Below are 19406 nucleotides of genomic sequence, written 5' to 3'. Positions count from 1 at the left end.
CAGGGGCTGGATTTGAAGCTATTCCACATTTTTCTCTGAGAAAGAGTTGGTTCATGACCGGCAAAACCGTTTCAGTTCCAACAGCAGTTTTGTAAAAACCAAGAACTGGTGAAATCTGGGTCTTGAGGTCACCCTGACGTCATTTCAGTTTTTTTTTTTTTTGTATAGCTGTAATGGCAAGTGAAATCTCCCAGTGACAACATGTGGAAGAAACCTTGAGAGGAAACAGACTCAAAAGGGAATGCATCTTTTTTTGGGTTACATGGATAGAGCAATAATAAACCATTACTCTTCTACAGCTGTATATTATAAAGTCAAACACTACTAAGAATGTTGAAAGGATGTCCGCTATGAACCTGTTGTAAATAAGAGTCCTGGGATGAAAACAGGAATGTCTTTAGGATTATAGTCGCTGTTGTCAAGCCTATATTACTGAGGTGAGATTATCCACTGAAGTAAGAGAAGGTCTTTTTCAGGAATCCGGGTAATCTGGATCATTCACAGAAGAAAGTGTGGAAAGGTCCCAGCAGAAGCAGACATCGCTCTGTCATTCTGTCACCATGAACATCAGAACTCTATCTTGAGCATCTGAAACCATTTACTTGACTGTCTTTATTTCAGCATGTGTAGATTTCACCTCATTCTGCTCACTCATTGGCCTTAGGAAGAAATATCCATCAAACTGGCTCTCTCAATGAACTGAATGGGAGCTATGGGAATTTATCTTTGAGAATGAATGCTTACCATTGGTGGAAGTGCAAGCTGGTTCTTTGTAGCAGTGTGTCTTTGGAGAAAGGGGAAACAGAGTGAGAATCAGACCTGCTCTGTGGGACCCCTGCAGCTCTTCAAACACAGAAGAGGTGACAAAACTCTGGACTTTAATCATAGTGACTGTGGAGGGAAAAAAATCCTATAACAGTCCACATGAGGGGGTAAATGGACACATCTCTCGATAATAATGATTGATTCCACAAGCACAAGCACCTCCTTGCTTTTCTTCGTCAAAACAACAGGCTCATGACCACTGTAGCACAACTCATATATCTGATCCACAGGCAAGAACCTCCACAGATTCAACCAACAAACACCTTTCCACATGAGAACTAAAAATGGTGTGGCACTATCTTTCCAATTTGGAGGTAGGTCATATGTTACATTGTTCGGACAGGGTCACAACCAGAAACAACACGCATTCGACAAAAATATCTTGCTTTCTTCCAAACTAGCCTATCAATAGCAGTTTAAATGAAGTTTCTCATTAACCCGAATTTCAATCCCCTTTCTATACATAATAGAAAGAAAATTAAAAGGTGCGTCAAAAATTGCACATTTTGCAGATGACATTCCAATTAAATTAGATTTCTAAAATAGAAATAATTCAATAAAACAAACAAACAAAAAGTTAGCAGCATTTTTTGCACTCCCTACGCTATCTGATTATCCCTTTCCAATAATCCATTCTGGATTCTGAATTAATATGTCCAGATAATATAGTTGCCAGACACGTGGAGGCAACAGACCAGCTGTATCCCAAATCTGATTTCTGACTGCTTTCTCCTGCTAGCTATGATTTCCATGACACTGGGGCAGGAGCCAGAATACCGATTCCTTATGCAGACCCAGCATGGGGCTCAGTTTTATCTATAACCTCAGCTGTCTAATAACAATAAATCATCTGCAGTTGGCAGGATTGTGCTGGCTCCCAGTCCAGCTAACAGTAGCAGTGATAGGACGTGGCCCAAAGGGAGGTAAGTGTGCCAGAGGTGAATCTGGTTCAGTGTTAATCTCCCTGTAGGATACGGATTGTGCTTTGCTCAGCAGGGTTGCAGACTAAAAATTGTGTAACAAACAGTGTGTTTATGTGTGAAACACATCAATGGTCCAAGAGTGACGTAAAATAAATGGCTTCAGGATATATTCTAACTCTTGTGATGACAAGGGAGAGAAACCAACTCGGTGGCTCAGTGGTGATGTTATTGGACTGTTGAGTGAAAGTTCCAAATATTCAAGCAAATCCAAGCTGGTGTCCAAAATTGTCAAGATACCATTGTTGAGCCCAGCCATCAACTGCTCAGTCAAACACTGTGTCGAATGTAAGTTGCTGTAATCTGCTAAATGAAGAATTATCTTTCTAGATTATCATGTGATACAGGATATGTATAATCCAATCTTATACCATGGCACATTCTCAAATCTTGGTTAAATGGTGTTGATTAATTTTCCATAGCAGTCAGTTGTTGCTTACTCCACAGCAATGCTAATCTACAAACACTACAAAAAAAATAAAATAAAAAAAAATCTAGCAATAAAACACACTTTAATACTATGGATGCATCTGTGAAACAAGTCTGTGTTATTGCTTATGTTATAGCAGCTAAACAGTAGCAGCACCCTCACTCACTAAGTTAACGTGACAAAGAAAATGCTTGCCATGTTACTGAGAAACTGGAAAGCAAAACATTTTCCCATGTTCGAAAGTGCTGAAAAGTCTTAACCCCTGTCCTAATCTGTTCTAATCCCAACCAAAAGCTTTATATCCACTATCCTGTAATCTTTTCTATCTAGGTGCCCAAAGTGAAAAAAGATAACCAGAAAGCTCAATGGAAGTCATTAATACTGATGGAAGTCATCAACATGGTGCTTGGTATGTTATCTGACTCATAAACCATGCTGAACTGTCAGCTCAGCCATATACAACTTTTCATTTTAGCTCTGCAAAACACACGCAAATAGCAAGGAAAGTTTTGTCTGCTATGTTTGTTTTGATCCAAGGTCACGTTGGTTCTGGAGAAATTTGGGTGGAATTGCTCAGAATTGTGACTGAAACTTAATCTGTAAGTGTTTTTATGGCCTTTGATGACCTCAGCCAGAGGCAAACTTTCAATAAAACAATGTGCATAACAGCCTTACATAGAAGAATATGAGATCCCGGTCATCTCAGACTGACTGATGCTAGACACCCTGCAGAAGAACCCCTCATCATGGTAACTACACACCAGGGCAGGCACACACACGATCGATCGGGCTTCAATGAAAAATTCTGTACACAATCTGGTAACAAATACATAAATGTGGCTATCTGCATGATTTTATTCATAGAGACAAACAAATGGTGGTTTGTTGTGGAGCAAAAGTACAGAAAACACTGAAAAGTATAAATTCAGTATGGAAATAACTTTTGATTTTCCAGGTCAATTATAGCAATGTATTTACATAAATCTACTCATAAACGCATATAATAAATCTCTGTATTAGTAAGTGTACAAATATAACTGCATTAGAAGACTTTTTTATCTTAAGCCAAAAACTTCATTTGTGCAGCACATGATCCAAAAACAATAAACCAGTCATAACACCACAACGCTCTCTCTGTCTCCTCGTGAACATTCTGGAAGCTCATCCGGAAAAAGTCCAAGTGGATGAAAAAAAATTTTAATGGCTTTTCAGCTTGAACAGATTTGGATACGCCGTATTGACTGCCTATGAATTCTTAAAGTACATCTGTAATCCACGTACAGAAACTCTGAACATCTAAACACCTGATGACAAACTCAAGTATCCGAATTGATGGAAAAAGTGGTGCACTTCCAAAACCACATAATGGCAAGTGCTCTTTTTAAATTTCCTCCCGAAGACAGACATGGACCCAACATGAACCCCTGAGGACAGGCGATACTTGCCAGGAGGGGAGGGAAAAAAAAAAAAAAAAAGCAGAGGACATTGGGTCACCTGGAACGAAAGTGGACCGCCATGGATAGCACCCAACATACTGAACCCCACTTGAACCTCAGGGAGAGAAAGAAAGGATGAATCAGAGAGAGCAAAAACACAAGCACATCCAAGTTTCCAGAGGAAGCCCAAGCTCTGAGCAGCCTCACGTCCAAAAAAAAAAACTTGCTGTGATCTCACGGTATGAAAAATCACTTGGATAAGGCGCGGCTGCTTTCATCTCAGCGTGAAAATAGAAGCTCATAAAACGCTGTGTGTGTGTGGGTGTCTGGATGGACAGGGGCTCTGGAGATGAGAGACGAAGAACGGTGATTGGCATGACGCCAGACCCAAATATCATACGGTGCTACATTCCACCACATGATGGGAAGTAGTGGATTGTCATGGAAACAGATGGGGGCAGAAGCAACATATGACAGTTCCTTTGTTTGACGAGACACATATCCCCACAACCTCTCTCTTGTTTTCAAGTGTTCAAAATGTATCTCTCAGCGTGACAGACTTTGTTTGCTCTGAGATACCGGGCTATTGCTCTTCCCACTGTAATCTATGGATCAACACATTGTACTCAGATTGTGAGTTCTGCATCTGCAGCCATGTGTTAGTGTTGAATTAATAAAGATTTTGCATTACTATTTGGATTTGTTTGTCATAATAAACTCATTTCAGCCTGCCGTTAAAGATTTAAAGCATTAGCAACTAGTCACCAACACTGACAACAATTATTATTATTATTAGCAGTAGTAGTCGATGCTGTTATATTTATTTATTTATTTAGTTCTTGACTGATTGATTAGCAGCAGGTTGTGTAGACCTTTGCTAACATCATGTTATTTTGTGCTTTGAAGGATGTTGCACTTGATGCAGTCATGCTAGTTAACCAATGCTGTGAGAAAAGATTGCATGAGAGGAATGACTTGAGCTGAGAGCAGGACACAATATCCTGATAGAATGTCCTAAAAATGTTCCATATGTGTTTATGATTGGTATGTATGAAGAAAAGAAGAAGAGAGTGAGGAAAAACATGGCCCTCTGACCCTAATGACCCCATCAGCCCCGAACACATGGAAAGAGTTCACCAGACGTTGTTTACTTCTTCTTCTTGATAGTAGTGACTAAATGTTTTTCATTGGACATGTTCTGATCAGTTACAGTGACACTGGTGGTAGAGCCTTCTGGTCTGGATAAACTTCACAGATGACGGGGGATCATTTTAGTCAGAAACTGCAGAGCTGGTGCCCCTTTATTTCAGATCAAAGCTGTATCCTGAGCTAGCTAACGATGGCATTGAGATGCACAGTGAGGTGGAAACACTGACAAATGAGTCAAAATACAGTACAGTGCACTGCAAAGCTGTCATATAACTCGACTCTTTGTAATGCTTTTTATCCAACTGATGCACAGCTGAAGCAAAACTGGATCTAACTACAGAGCAGAGCAGATCGCTGCCTTCATCTAGAGAGCTTTTAATCTTCCACTCAGCAGCTCAGACTTTAACTGCCTGACCACCGCTGGCCACTATTACTACACACATTCCTAGAAAAAATAATGATGCTAGCCAAACGTAAAGAACATTTTCATATCCCTGGTGAACTCCTGATTCAATTTTTTAAAATAGCATGGCTTGGAGAGTAGATGTGCAGGAAGGGAAATCACAGGTTTATATCAGTGCATGTTAGAATACATGGTTGTTTCTGTAGTAACAATGTACACAGGGACACATTTTCTTCACTTACCATTATTCTGAAGGGGTCTCCAGTGTCAGTGCTTTGTATAACAGTTAAAGTCTGAATGTGAGAGTTCTGGTTTTCCGGTAGCATGACAAACTGCATAAGTCTTGTTAAGCCTTAAGAGAAGGCCAAAAAGCATTAAACATAACTATAAATATACAACACATACTGAATGACATGACAAATTGCTATGGTATATGAGCTATAAAACATTCTGGGGGTGTTCTGTTATTGGAAAGTATTCCACTTCCTGTTAGGCTGCATCACCCTGTTGTTATTTCGTACTCGTCTGTGAAGTTTAGGCGACGATGCGGCAAATATCTGAAATGTGTTAGCATGCTGGTGTGAACTTTCGGCAAGGGAAGTCCTCGATAAGTTTTAGTTCATAAAGTTGCTGCAAGAACCTGTCTTTCAGCACCATGTCAATCATGTTGCACTACATCAATCACTCGTGGGTGTTGATTACCATATTCCCCAGGAGCATCTGCATATCTCCAAGATGCACTCCTTACACCATTTGCTGCATCACGATGCTAGAGGAGAGTACACTCTCTACATGTACAGAAATGGGATTAAAATTCAAATGGATTTGCTTTGCAATTGCGTCTAAAATCATGCCAAACTTCCAAGCTTTACTTGCTACTCTCTGACAGTACGACAACTAATACATCTCATTGACAAAGCTGACTCCAATTGAAACTGATCTGAATGGACCTCGGAGACAAAGAGCCAAGTGGAGAACAGTGTGTACACCTGTATGTGTGTGTGGGAGCATCAGTGCCACGCTGGGAGACAGTAAGCAGGTCTCAGTGTGATGCTGCTGTAACGCTAAGACGCTCAGCAGGATCGCAGCTCCATCTTTTGCACGGCCTAAACCGAAACAGCGGCGTCTCCGCTGTTATACTGAGCCGCCAAGACGCCTTCCTGCCCACATACAGCTGAAACATCATCTCTTACACACTTCCATTTCATCTCTTACGCCCACCACAAAACCAAAAGCCATTTAAGAAGCCCTTCATGCTGCTGGCTGAGAGCTATGCATTCTGGCTTCTTTCGTTTTGTTGGGGTTTTTTTTCCCCTTTCCAACCAGATCAAAGTACAAAGTATCAAAGTATGCAGTGCTTTGAGACATATCCTCTTTCTGAACATCAGGAAGGTAGAACAAATGCTCAAGATAATTTGACCGAAGGGATTTTCAAATATTTTCAAAGCAAATTATGTGGATTCATCATTATTTTCAAGTCACATACTTTATGTAATAAACTTTTGTGCTTATTATAAAGCAGTTGCATCATTCTCTGTGGGTTCAACAAGTGCAAAGAAAAAAAAAAACACTCTTGGACATAATCCTTCTTAGAGTGTATGTGCCACTCAAATGTGGCTAGGAAATTCTACCTCCCGCCCATTTGTTATACCGATTCTTTCTGGCAAGGCTTGCAAAAATGTTATGTAAAGAATAAAAAGCTACAGTGGGCAGTGGTGTTATAAGAAAATAATCAGTGATGTGGTGATGAAAGCTTTCATAGATAATCCTCCACTCTATGCTGAGCTCAGATTCAGATTCATCCAGTCACATGCCTCGAGGCATCTGGGAGGATCATTCGTTCCATCAACCATCAGATTCCACAATGAAACAGTACCCAGTACCCCCTACTCCACTGTACTCTCACAAACACACACACTCAACAGTTAACCGCCATTCCAAAGATATTGCACATGTATATAAATACCAGCAATGGAAAAAAGGAATATGTGGTCAATCTGATTTTAAAAAAAAAATTATTATGTATAGTTTACTTAAAAATATTATGTTTCTCAACAGTGCATGATTTCATTGCTTTTTTTCTAAACTTAATTTAGCCAGAGCTACACACTTACACACACTTTCTATTTACAACAATCATCAAGAATCATATCTGGTGTACAGCTAAAATGACTATTGTGGATACTGTTTATAGACCTGTACATATTTTCCCATATTAATTTATTGTCTCTCTGCTATTCCAGTCCAGGAAATTCCTCTAATCAAATTCAATATCACCCCTCCCATAATACGCATACCTAAAAATGAACCCAAAACAAATAAAAAGGCATTAGGAAAAACACCAAGTTCTCATGTTAGCTGAGAATTCCATGGCAGGACCCTATCTCTTTTCACATTCCTCTCTGCAGTGTCAGCTGCAACACAGCAAACTGATCTTCTGTCCTACAAAAGAGCTTTATGCTGCAGTGATTATTGACCGTGATGCATCACAGATAATACTGGCCTGAAGTGCAGGACGGTATGAAATCAGATGTGATATGTTTATATAATGATTTGGTTTACTGATTTATTTTATGGCGTATCTGTCAAACTTGGTAACAGAATCTTGCAGAGCATTAGAGCCTGAGACACAAATATCAGATGAATACTTTCTAGAAGACAATCCCCAGAGTTCAGGTATTGATAGTGTGCTGAAAATGGTGCCTCCTTAGCCATCCTCTGGCTCACAAGACTGCATCTGTTTCAGATCTTGAAGGTTGGCTCTAAGGGGCACTATGAAAACTTTGGTTTTTCTAACCTCCACTTTCCTGAGATTCTGCAGCATGGCTCTAGGGATTTTTGCTGATCAAGATCATTAGTGTTGTCAGGTGTGATGTTAGGCATGGAGGCCTGGAACATAGTCGGTGGTTCCCGTTTATCCCAAAGGTGTTCAGTGGAGTTGATGTCAGGGCTGTGAGTTCTTTCACTCCAACTATGGCAAACCATGTGCTCATGGAGCCCACTTGCTTTATGCATAGAGGTACTGTGATGCTGGAACAGGTTTGGGCCCCTTTGTTTCAGTGAAAAAAACTGAAATATCACATTTAAGAACATCATATAAAGATATTATATACAATTGTGTGTTTCTATTTTTGTGGCAGCAGTTTGAGGAAAGCCTACAAATGATTGTGATGGTCAGGTGTCCACAAACATTTGGCCATATAGTGTATATCATTCAAAAAACAAAATGAAACAAATCCGCTTCTTCGCTCTATAGAGAGCTTTGTGTTTCTAGACTCTCTTATCCACAGCAACTTGCATCAATCTCATTTGTTCAGCTGAGCAGTTGAGGGTAAAGGGCCTTGCTCAAGGGCGGAATAGTAGCACCTTGGTGATCCTGGAATTTGAACTCATGACCTTTTGACCAATATCTTTACCACTGAGCTACCACCTCCCACCTAAAATCAGAGGGGTTAGATTCCATAGCATCGCCTAGAGCTGACCTTCAAGAACTCAGTCAAACTATGAGAGATGCAGTCTTGTGATTGAAAAACCTTGACTCTGATACCTCCACCTGAAGAAAATCTGGAAACCTCAAACGTATGAACACCACATAGGTGGTTTTAATAATCTGAAGAGACCAGCCAGAAAATCTACAAGCACACCTGCGTAACTCGGCTATAAATCTAGACGACCGCCCAATGTAAATACTCACAAATCTTTTGAAGTATGTCACAGGCAATGAAAACAACCCACATTAATCAGCTACAAGGTGAAGATTTGTTCATGTTTATAAATTACAATTCATACAGTGTCCTAAATGACATCATCCAGTCTGTCTGACATTACTGAATAACTGTATATGGTTAAAATATTTAAAAAAAAAAATAAAGAAAGATTTCAGATGATATCATCCAAAAACATCAATTACCTGTTAGAAGTTTCAAGAGCTCATAAATCCAGCGCTAGAACGTAAACAACGGAAACCAAATATGGCTTGGCTAATCAAGGCTATCTAAATCAAGGCTAGTTTTGGGAAATAATGCTCTCTATATTCCTTTTAACTACCATTTCCCAAAAACCCACAGCTTGGATCACATTATGTCTCAATTACAATTTTATTTTAATTCAATATACCTCTCTGCCAAATGAATATACACAAGTGTTATATTAATCTCCATTAGCACCTAACTAGCAATTTCTCTAGTTTGGTGCAATTCTACAGGATATCTGCTAAACCTGTAAACCTTGGCAAGCAGTCTCAGCAGCTGTATAAACCTGAGTGCATACGCCCTCTCGCTCCGTGACACTGAGCTATAGCCATTTCTCATTATCAGAGAGTAAGCCTGAGGTAGGAGAGGATAAATAATGTGAATATTGTTCATATTTTTCCCCCTGACTGCACAAGTCTAGGACTGTGTTGGTCTTTGCCAGTACACATACACAATATATCAAACAGAGTGAGTCATAGCGCCTAAAACCGTTAACTGCATCCACAAGAGTGGTAAATAAAATATCTGCAGACTTTTAGGTGCAAGTCTAATGTAAAAATTAAAAATAAATAAAGAAAGAAAAATAAATGGGGGGGGGGGGGGTGAACTAGGTTATACTAGTTTTAGTTTACACACAAACAATTTTAACAGGAGAAGCTAAATATAAATGTGCTAGCATTTCAGAGCACAAGTTTTTTTAGAAATATCCTTTATTGTCACATATACATTACAGCACAGTGAAATTCTTTCTTCACATATCCCAGCCTTGGAGGTTAGGGTCAGAGCGCAGGGTCAGCCATGATACAGCGCCCCTGGAGAAGGGAGGGCCTTGCTCAAGGGCCCAACATTGGCAACTTGGCAGTGCTGGGGCTTGAACCCCTGATCTTCCGGTCAACGACCCAGAGCTTACCACAGCTGGAAAGAGTGGTTATTTTAGATACCCTAGCCTTCCTGGGCATTCTCTGGTGCCCTCTCTGTTCTTTAGTGATACTGGCTGCACTGTGATACTTTCGCTGTTTTTTTTTTTGTCTTTTGCACTATTCTGTACAAATTCTAGAGAATATTAAACATGAAAATGCCAAGAAATCAGCGGTTGCTGAAATAATTCAAATCAGCCCATCTAGCAACAACAACCACAGGGCACCGTCAAGGCTATTGAGATCATACATTATGTGCATTCTCATGCTTGATGTAAACATTAACAGAGGCTCTTGACCTGAAGTTCTTGACCTGTTAAGCATCTTTTTCTGTGTAGGTGATATTTGGTAGGGCAATGCTGGAGCGATATAGAAAAATTGATTTCCTTTGGTTTTCATAAATACATAATATGAATATATGAGTTAGGATTCTGCATTCAAAAACTGTGCAGTAAAATAACTTAAATCTTACTCAGAAAGCCACTGCTATGTCTTTGAGCATGACCTTTAACCCTAGACTGCATACCTGTATGGCTGCAAGTCGTTAACAAAAACCTCTGCCAAAGAAACGTAAGTAATTCAATATAATGTAAATGTTTATGTCGAAACCTTGCAGGATCATATGGAGATTACACTTCTGGTTTGAAAGAGTTAAGTAAAGGAATGGCTTTGGTATATCAGCGTATCAGTTGGACATCACCGCAAATGGATCTGCTACGATTCACACTCAGTGTGAGCTCATGAGCTTCCTACTGTGTTCTTATATAGGAAATAGTGAGAGAGAGAGCTGAATTTGAGTTCTTTTGGTTGGTTGTTCAGCTGAGCATATCGGTGCAGAAGCGAAACAAACTGATGTGAGCACCGCAAGCAAACACCACCACTTACCAAAAGAGAACTCAATCACACTATACAGTCAAAAGTATGCAGACACCTGAAAATAAGTGATTCTTATAGAACATCGCTGTCAGCTGAAGCATTATAATTTCCCTTCAAAAAGAATCCCAAACCTGTTCCAGCATGACAATGCACTTGTGCTCAAAGCAAGCTCCATGAACACATGGTTTGCCAAGGCTGGAGTAGAATGTCCTGCACAGATCCCTGACCTCAACCTCACTGAACACCTTTGAGTTAAACTGGAACACTGCCTGAACCCCAGGCCTCCTCATATAACATCAGTGCGTGGCCTCAGTAATGCTCTTGGGGTGGCAAGAGCACATATCCTTACAACTATGCTCCAAAATCTAATGGAAAGCCTTCCCAGAGGCTATTATAACAGCTGCAATAGTTTGAAACAATTTGTATATCCATTTTATGCTTATGATCTTAGGATGGAGGTCCTGGTTATGAAAATGAACAAAAAGTGAAAAGAAAGCCAAAAGATTGAATCCTTCCGTACCTCATGGTACGGAAACATGAGCCAGAGATTTCCTGTGCTTATTCAGCACGGAAAAAAAAGAAAAAGAAAAAAAGAACCAACACTGAGAGACCAGATGGAAGGATTGCTATCAACTTTAATTTTAGCTCTGGCTTCTTTAAGGTAATAAAATACTCCCAACACAGCTGATTTGATCTGATTGCAGGAAGATTCAGATTTTCATGGCAGCAGCCATTTTTGCTACTAATATATTACGCTAGTGATATTATCACGGGAACACTAGACGGGCTGGTGTTGAATAACAAAAGAAAAGAAAGAAAAGGGCCAGAAATCAGAACCTACAAAGCCTTGTACTGTGAATGAAATGTAAAGAGACAGAGGCTACGACAAACACGCGGCTATAATGATGTGATGATAGGCTGTTGTGATGTATGCTAGAATTCCTAGTATACATGCATACGAAATATATGATGGAGTGGGTAAACTAGCCTAATATCGCCATGACTTAATTCTGGGGAAAACAAAATCTGGTTTTGACTAAAATTGAGTTTATATAACAACAACATATATTATGTATATTATTTATATAATAGTGTTGTTCTTCTTCTTTCGGCTTCCCCCTGTTTGGGGTCGCCACAGCGGATCATTTGGTCCACATGTTTTGATTTTAGGTTTTATGACGGATGCACTTCCTGACGCAAAGCTCCCATTTAATCCGGGCTTGGGTCCGACACTGAGAGTAAACTCTTCAGTGGCTGGGTTAGTGCCCTGCCCGAGAATCGAACCCAGGCGGTGGCAAAGAGAGCACAGGATCCTGCCGCTGGACCACCAGCCATATTATTTATATAACATTACATGTGTACAATATGTTTATGATGCTCCTGCACTGTTGTTATCAAAACAGAGAAGGGAAGCAAGGCAACACACTTTATATACTTTTTTTTTCAAATAAAGAGATTAATAAAAGAAAATTAGCTAACACAAGTCACTGAATTAATCAGCCATTATTTCCCCACCCATGGGTAGAGATCATTTGAGTGAAGGCACAGTGATTAGGTTTGTGTTAAAATGCTGCAAGTGAGCTTGATTTCAGCTGATGAGAGACAGATGGATGGAGATGATGTTGATGAGCAAAATGAGTAAACTTAAAATTCTTTTAAACATGTCAGTAATACTGTATTTAGGTAGGTGGTACCTGTCTATACATCTTTACATGGCGGAAAATGAAAGAAAGGGTTTTCCGAGGCTGCAACAGAGCAATATGTTGGAATCATGTGTGTGTGCGTGTGTGTGTTCATTCCAGTGTTTAAGAAGCTATGGGAAATGATTAATTATAATTTCATTTAATGAGTATATGGTGATTAAGGGAAATGCATTTTAATGGTATTGTGAGACAGCAGACAGTGAGATAAATGTCAAATCATCAAGCGTGATAATGGGACACTTCAATTTATGACACTGGATCATAATGGTTCTGATTTACTACATTAACAACCATTTAGCTGAAAGCTGAGTTTTTGTGCTTTGTATTGTTCATAGAAATTATTATTATTGTTATTATTATAAAAGATACAATTAAATTAATAAATGTAAAAAAGGCTAAAACATTTGAGAACCTGGAATTGTTTAGTCTGCTATATTGCATTTTTCAGATTTTTTCCCCCCATTTTAAATGGGATTAAAAATTAAAATTTCCTGAAACGTTGGTGAGACAATGAGGGTAAATATCAGTTATCATTACTTGATGTTATTTCTTGGTTGGCTTGGTGAGTCACACCACCTAGCCTGAACCTGTCATTTTTTCCATATCCCCTATCTCTACAGTGGGTATTCCATGCATGCTTTCTCAGACACTACTTCAGCATATTATAATGTTACAACCCTAACTTATTTAGTGGTGGGGTAAGTGCTACTGTTTCCACTCGTATATATAACACCTTCACGGAAAAGTCCGCCCTGAAACACATTAAAATCAATCACTGCCCATTGGGAACATCTGTTGACTGGATGAACGTTTAGTCAAGCAATTATTCAATCAGCCAGTCATGTGACATGGGTGCAGGGGAGCTTTAGTTAATCTTCATATCATATCATCTGATGTCTGAAGGATAGCTGCTGATAACTCTAAGAAGCACTCATTACAACCATGATGAGCAGAAAAGCATCTCAGAAGGACATTGAAACCCGAGGGCTACATCAGCAGAAAACTACACCAGTTTCCATTTCTCTCAGCTAAGAACAAGACTGTGGCTACAGCAGACTCACTGTTACTGGACTGTCAAAAAAACAAGCTACATTATTCCATTAGTCTTTAAAACGTCCAGTTTAAGACCCGACACACTAACCACAATACAGAAAAGAAAATGGGCAAGTTGTCTAAATGTCATGTCTTTCCCTTGCACATAGAGAAGAATTACAAAATACTGTAGTTTAATGATGTGCCATACTTTCCGAGGTATATTACGGGAGAAGGAAACTAACAGGTAAAGGGGTCAAAGCAAGATTATTTTGTTTATGTAACAGAGAGAAGTGTGCTCCACAGGGACCAAAGTAAACATGACCCAGCGTGAAGAAAAATGAGGGGGTGTGTTTAGCTCGCCCACATAAGTCAATTTCAACTAAATATTACCTGACATTATGCAAGGGCTTCCACCCCGAAGCACGCACTGGACTGTTTTTCTCCAAGCTCCAGACTACTGGCAATGATTACGGAAAGCTCCTCCTAAATGTCCATTATGGAGGATGAGGATGTCTGGATGGACTCACTGTTCAAAACAGCCTGTGTTATTCAGCTTGGGAGAAACCATGCAGATTTGGTTTCAATGCACGGCACAGTGGAAGGAAAACAAACTTCTGGAATCTGGCTCGAAATCTAGTGTACTTAAGTTGTTGACAGCAGAGAGAGAATTTCATTTGGGGATGCTTGAAAGAGAGGGAGGGAGGGAGGGAGGGAGGGAGGGAAGGAGGGAAGGAAGGAAGGAAGGAAGGAAGGAAGGAAGGAAGGAAGGAAGAAAGAAAGAAAGAAAGAAAGAAAGAAAGAAAGAAAGAAAGAAAGAAAGAAAGAAAGAAAGAAAGAAAGAAAGAAAGAAAGAAAGAAAGAAAGAAAGAAAGAAAAAACAGAATCTTGCAATCTTGTGATGTTTCAATTGCTAAAGGACAAGGGCACTAAGGCACAATTCTTCTGACATTAGAGAGACAGATGTCTCAGTTAGACACTTCCTTCATAAGCTCCCGGTCTCACTGGGCACCACATATCTTTAAGGGATTAACCACACACTAGTTTATCAACTGTGAAAAGTTGAAAGCGCCGGTGACTCCACAAATGCTGTCCAAAAATACTATCTTTCTAGTTGCCTTCTGTTTGGAATGACCTACTTACAGTATACAAATAGAGCTTTTGGTCCAGACCTTTATAGAAATGGCAGCACCAACAATATAGTGAACCATAGTCCACTTGGATGAGACCCACAATTTGTTGCACACCCATCAAACTAAAAGCCCTAGCTGTTCCACACCAAGACAATGTGGAAAAAAAAAAACAACAACCAAAAAAGCCCACATACTTGACGTTTGTGTTGGTGCAGATGATGTACTCAATCTCATCTGAGTATGGATTCTGGAAGGTGAAGCTGCTGGTTCTGATCAGCATCCACTCGCGATTCTTCATCCGGAAACGATACATGACCGATAAGACCTGACCTTTCAGCTTTACGACCTGTAGAGTAACAAAAGAATAAATATTTCAGAAAAACATGCATGAGAACAACCACCCAGGTTTAGACCAGGTTTATGTGAAAACTGGGAAAAAAAATACTCATAACATTTAGAATCCACAATCCATTGTGATCTATAATATGATCCTATTGTTCCTTTGAACCGCAACAAAAACGCAAGATCCCACTCTGCGTCTAAATAAAAGAACTGACTCTATGCAAGATTCTACATTTATGTTAAATGAAACATGATAGGAATGATGGAGTACATCTTGTGATTATCTGCAGGACCTGTGTTAATGTTCTGAAGGTGTTACTGGGATGCATCAGAAAATATTGTACCAAGAGATCAGGCCATTATCATCCCATTACTAATGTTCAACAAAAGATACAGTTAAAGCAGCTGTTTGGAAAGATACATATTCTATGGCATGATTTAAAGCTGTTTACAGTGACATGATGGCCACACAATGCAACTTGTTTCTATTTCTTGCAAAAAGCTTCAATATAATCAGTGTTTTTTTTGGAGTGTTGCTGTGAGGACTGGAAGGACCTGGAGGACCTGGAACTGACCGATACAGAGTTTCAGATGCAGAGGTCATGCCTCCTTCACTGGGACTGACAAGCAGTGGGGCCACACCACCTTCCCTGAGACAGGTATAGAAGCCTCCTTCACTGAGACAGGTACAGAAGTCATACCTCCTCTCTGAGACAGGTACAGAAGCCACACCACCTTCCCTGAGACAGGTACAGAAGCCACACCACCTTCCCTGAGACAGGTACAGAAGTCATACCTCCTCTCTGAGACAGGTACAGAAGCCACACCACCTTCCCTGAGACAGGTACAGAAGCCATACCTCCTTCACTGAGACAGGTACAGAAGCCACACCACCTTCTCTGAGACAGGTACAGAAGCCACACCACCTTCCCTGAGACAGGTACAGAAGCCACACCACCTTCCCTGAGACAGGTACAGAAGCCATACCTCCTTCACTGAGACAGGTACAGAAGCCACACCACCTTCTCTGAGACAGATATAGAAGCCACACCTCCTCTCTGAGACAGGTACAGAAGCCACACCACCTTCCCTGAGACAGATATAGAAGCCACACCTCCTCTCTGAGACAGGTACAGAAGCCACACCACCTTCCCTGAGACAGGTACAGAAGTCATACCTCCTCTCTGAGACAGGTACAGAAGCCACACCACCTTCCCTGAGACAGGTACAGAAGCCATACCTCCTTCACTGAGACAGGTACAGAAGCCACACCACCTTCCCTGAGACAGGTACAGAAGCCATACCTCCTTCACTGAGACAGGTACAGAAGCCACACCACCTTCCCTGAGACAGATATAGAAGCCACACCTCCTCTCTGAGACAGGTACAGAAGCCACACCTCCTTCCCTGAGACAGATACAGAAGCCATACCTCCTCTCTGAGACAGGTACAGAAGCCACACCTCCTTCCCTGAGACAGGTACAGAAGCCACACCTCCTTCCCTGAGACAGATACAGAAGCCACACCTCCTCTCTGTGACAGATATAGAAGCCACACCCCCTCTCTGTGACAGGTACAGAAGCCACACCTTCCCTGAGACAGGTATAGAAGCCACACCACCTTCTCTGAGACAGGTATAGAAGCCACACCACCTTCTCTGAGACAGGTACAGAAGCCACACCACCTTCTCTGAGACAGGTACAGAAGCCACACCACCTTCTCTGAGACAGGTATAGAAGCCACACCACCTTCTCTGAGACAGGTACAGAAGCCACACCTTCCCTGAGACTGGTACAGAAGCCACACCTTCCCTGAGACAGGTATAGAAGCCACACCACCTTCTCTGAGACAGGTATAGAAGCCACACCACCTTCTCTGAGACAGGTACAGAAGCCACACCACCTTCTCTGAGACAGGTACAGAAGCCACACCTTCCCTGAGACTGGTACAGAAGCCACACCTTCCCTGAGACAGGTATAGAAGCCACACCACCTTCTCTGAGACAGGTATAGAAGCCACACCACCTTCTCTGAGACAGGTACAGAAGTCATAAAGTCATATGATCTTCTCAGTTGCCATTAACTAACATCTTGATTGATGGCACACTTTTTTACCAGTATAACTACTGAGACCACAAAACAAATATTTCAGCTTAACAAAAAATATTAAACAAACACAGAAAGAACCATGCAATAATTTAATGGCTGTGCTTTATGTTTGTTCTTCATACAAATGTCACTTAAATTTGATGCTGAAATAATCCATGTCAACTACATGGCTTTGATCCAAGACCTCATCTTAGTAACCTCCTATTCAACTTCAGAGCACTATTTAATGTCTGCATTCTTTCCATGCTGAGACCACAAACATCAGCAAAAGCAGCTTAGGTTTCCTACTGCTATAAATAAAGAGGAAAAAAATGATTAGATTTTATTTACAAGAAAGCAAAACAGCGTCTCTTTGTCAAAACAAAGCTCATTTGCATTTCGAGGAATGCCTTGCTTAAACAAATCAAACGGCTCACCACACCCCAGGCCGCAAGACGAGAAAACACCACAGAGAGTAGAGAGTGCATGCCATGTGCTATTCTTGGCCAAAGGTGGAATGTAAGAGACAAAAATAAAAAATTCTGATCTTTTTCAAATAAGTCTTTTAAAAAGGATCAAACTGTCATTTCTAACAGTTCTAATTCTAAGCCAAAGTCATTAAGACATATTTGTTCTTTATATGGGTTTATTTAGTACATTTCTATTTATTCATGTGGTAGCAACTGGACTGACGCAGAATCCAGTTGAAACACAAGAGCAGTTAAGAATGTAGGGCCTAACCCAGGATCCTTGAGGTTTGACCTCCCAACCTTGTGGTCACAAGAACAAGACCTTAACCAATGAACTGCAATAGCCCAGGCTGCCATAATCATCCATCATCACCATAATCCAGAGCAGGAGTCAGATAGCTGGCAGAATTATCACAGGGAGGTCCATTACCAGTATAAAGTCAGCCAAAGGGCAAAATCAGATAACACTACAGATATATCAAGGTGCAACATGGTGACGAAGGAATTGGTGAACTAAGATAGTCAGAAAGCACACATAAGGTGAAAGGTTAAGCGCTGTGAAAAAATGTGTATAGAGTAATTCGAAGCCTATAGACACAAAAAGTACCACTCCTTGTCACTGGAAGGCATCCGATGAGAGGATTCTCTCACCAGCCACATTATTACTGAAACACCTGTACACCTGCTCATTCATGTCATTGTCCAATCAGGCAACCTTGTGGCCATTGCACATGGCATGAAATCAGGCAGAGGCAGTTCAAGAGCTTCAGTCCAACACCAAACATTAGAATGATCTCATTGACATTGACTGTGGCATGATTGTTTCCATGATTGTGTTCACCAAACACAATGAGATACTTCCTTAAAAAAGGAAAATGACCATCACTGAGTCACCCTTAGTGTATTAAAGCACGTAACAAGCTTGAATACTCTAGTACAATATGTTAGCTCCCATTTTTTAAGAAAAGTAAAAAACACTAACACCAACAAAGATGTATGGAAAAAAAGTCTTAAAAAAGTCATCTACAAAATCTTTTTGCGTGTTGTCCATCTGAAGTCATAATGACTATGCCCTCCTCCCATCACAAGTCATTTATTAAGACTGAAGTCAGTGTTTTATTGTCGCACAAGTGCTGACACTGTAAACAAGAACAAGTATCTCAATTTAATAACTGCCCAAGCAGCGAAAACTTACTCACGCTTCCACCAAATTCAGTTAACAGTCGCAGTTCACTTCAGCACTTCCACAGTTTGTACAATTCTGGATACAAACAAATCCAAACACAGGCTAAGCTCATAACCTACATCAAGAGCTTATTTGCTCTAGCAAATCTTTATTTTTTTGTATTTGAACTTGACCTACATTTATATGTGAACTCACCTCATTTTTCAATTCTGTATAAAACAGTGCAAAGAACCTCAGGGGAAGAAATTTCCTATCAGGTGTCCCCATCAAAAACATCCATTTGAAGGCCCATAAAGGCCTTTCATCACTGATCAATGGACCAAAGCCTTTCTGTTTCTCACAAAAGTTTACTTCCTTTTCGTGCCCTAGTTTTTCCCGCGGCTCTTACCCATTAAAACTCATTTCACAGTTCTTCCCTACTTCTGCTCCGGCTCCAAAAGTAATACCTCTAATCCCATTTTGGATG

At 40.5% G+C, this 19406-nt stretch overlaps 1 protein-coding gene across 4 annotated transcripts in view; it reads right to left on the bottom strand.

Moving 5' to 3' along the window:
* arnt2 (aryl-hydrocarbon receptor nuclear translocator 2) overlaps positions 1-19406 on the bottom strand; it is a 101008-nt gene that overhangs the window by 26001 nt on the left and 55601 nt on the right. For all 4 annotated transcript variants that reach the window (XM_058400844.1, XM_058400845.1, XM_058400847.1 and 1 more), the window contains one exon: positions 15050-15201. In XM_058400844.1, the coding sequence (XP_058256827.1) occupies positions 15050-15201 (152 nt within the window). The remainder of the gene's footprint in view (positions 1-15049; positions 15202-19406) is intronic.

This window comes from Hemibagrus wyckioides, linkage group LG10 (genome assembly GCF_019097595.1).
Source record: "Hemibagrus wyckioides isolate EC202008001 linkage group LG10, SWU_Hwy_1.0, whole genome shotgun sequence".
Taxonomy (NCBI): Eukaryota; Metazoa; Chordata; class Actinopteri; order Siluriformes; family Bagridae; genus Hemibagrus; species Hemibagrus wyckioides.
The sequence above is the reverse complement of the archived record's forward strand: the minus strand, read 5'-3'. Positions and strand labels throughout refer to the sequence as shown.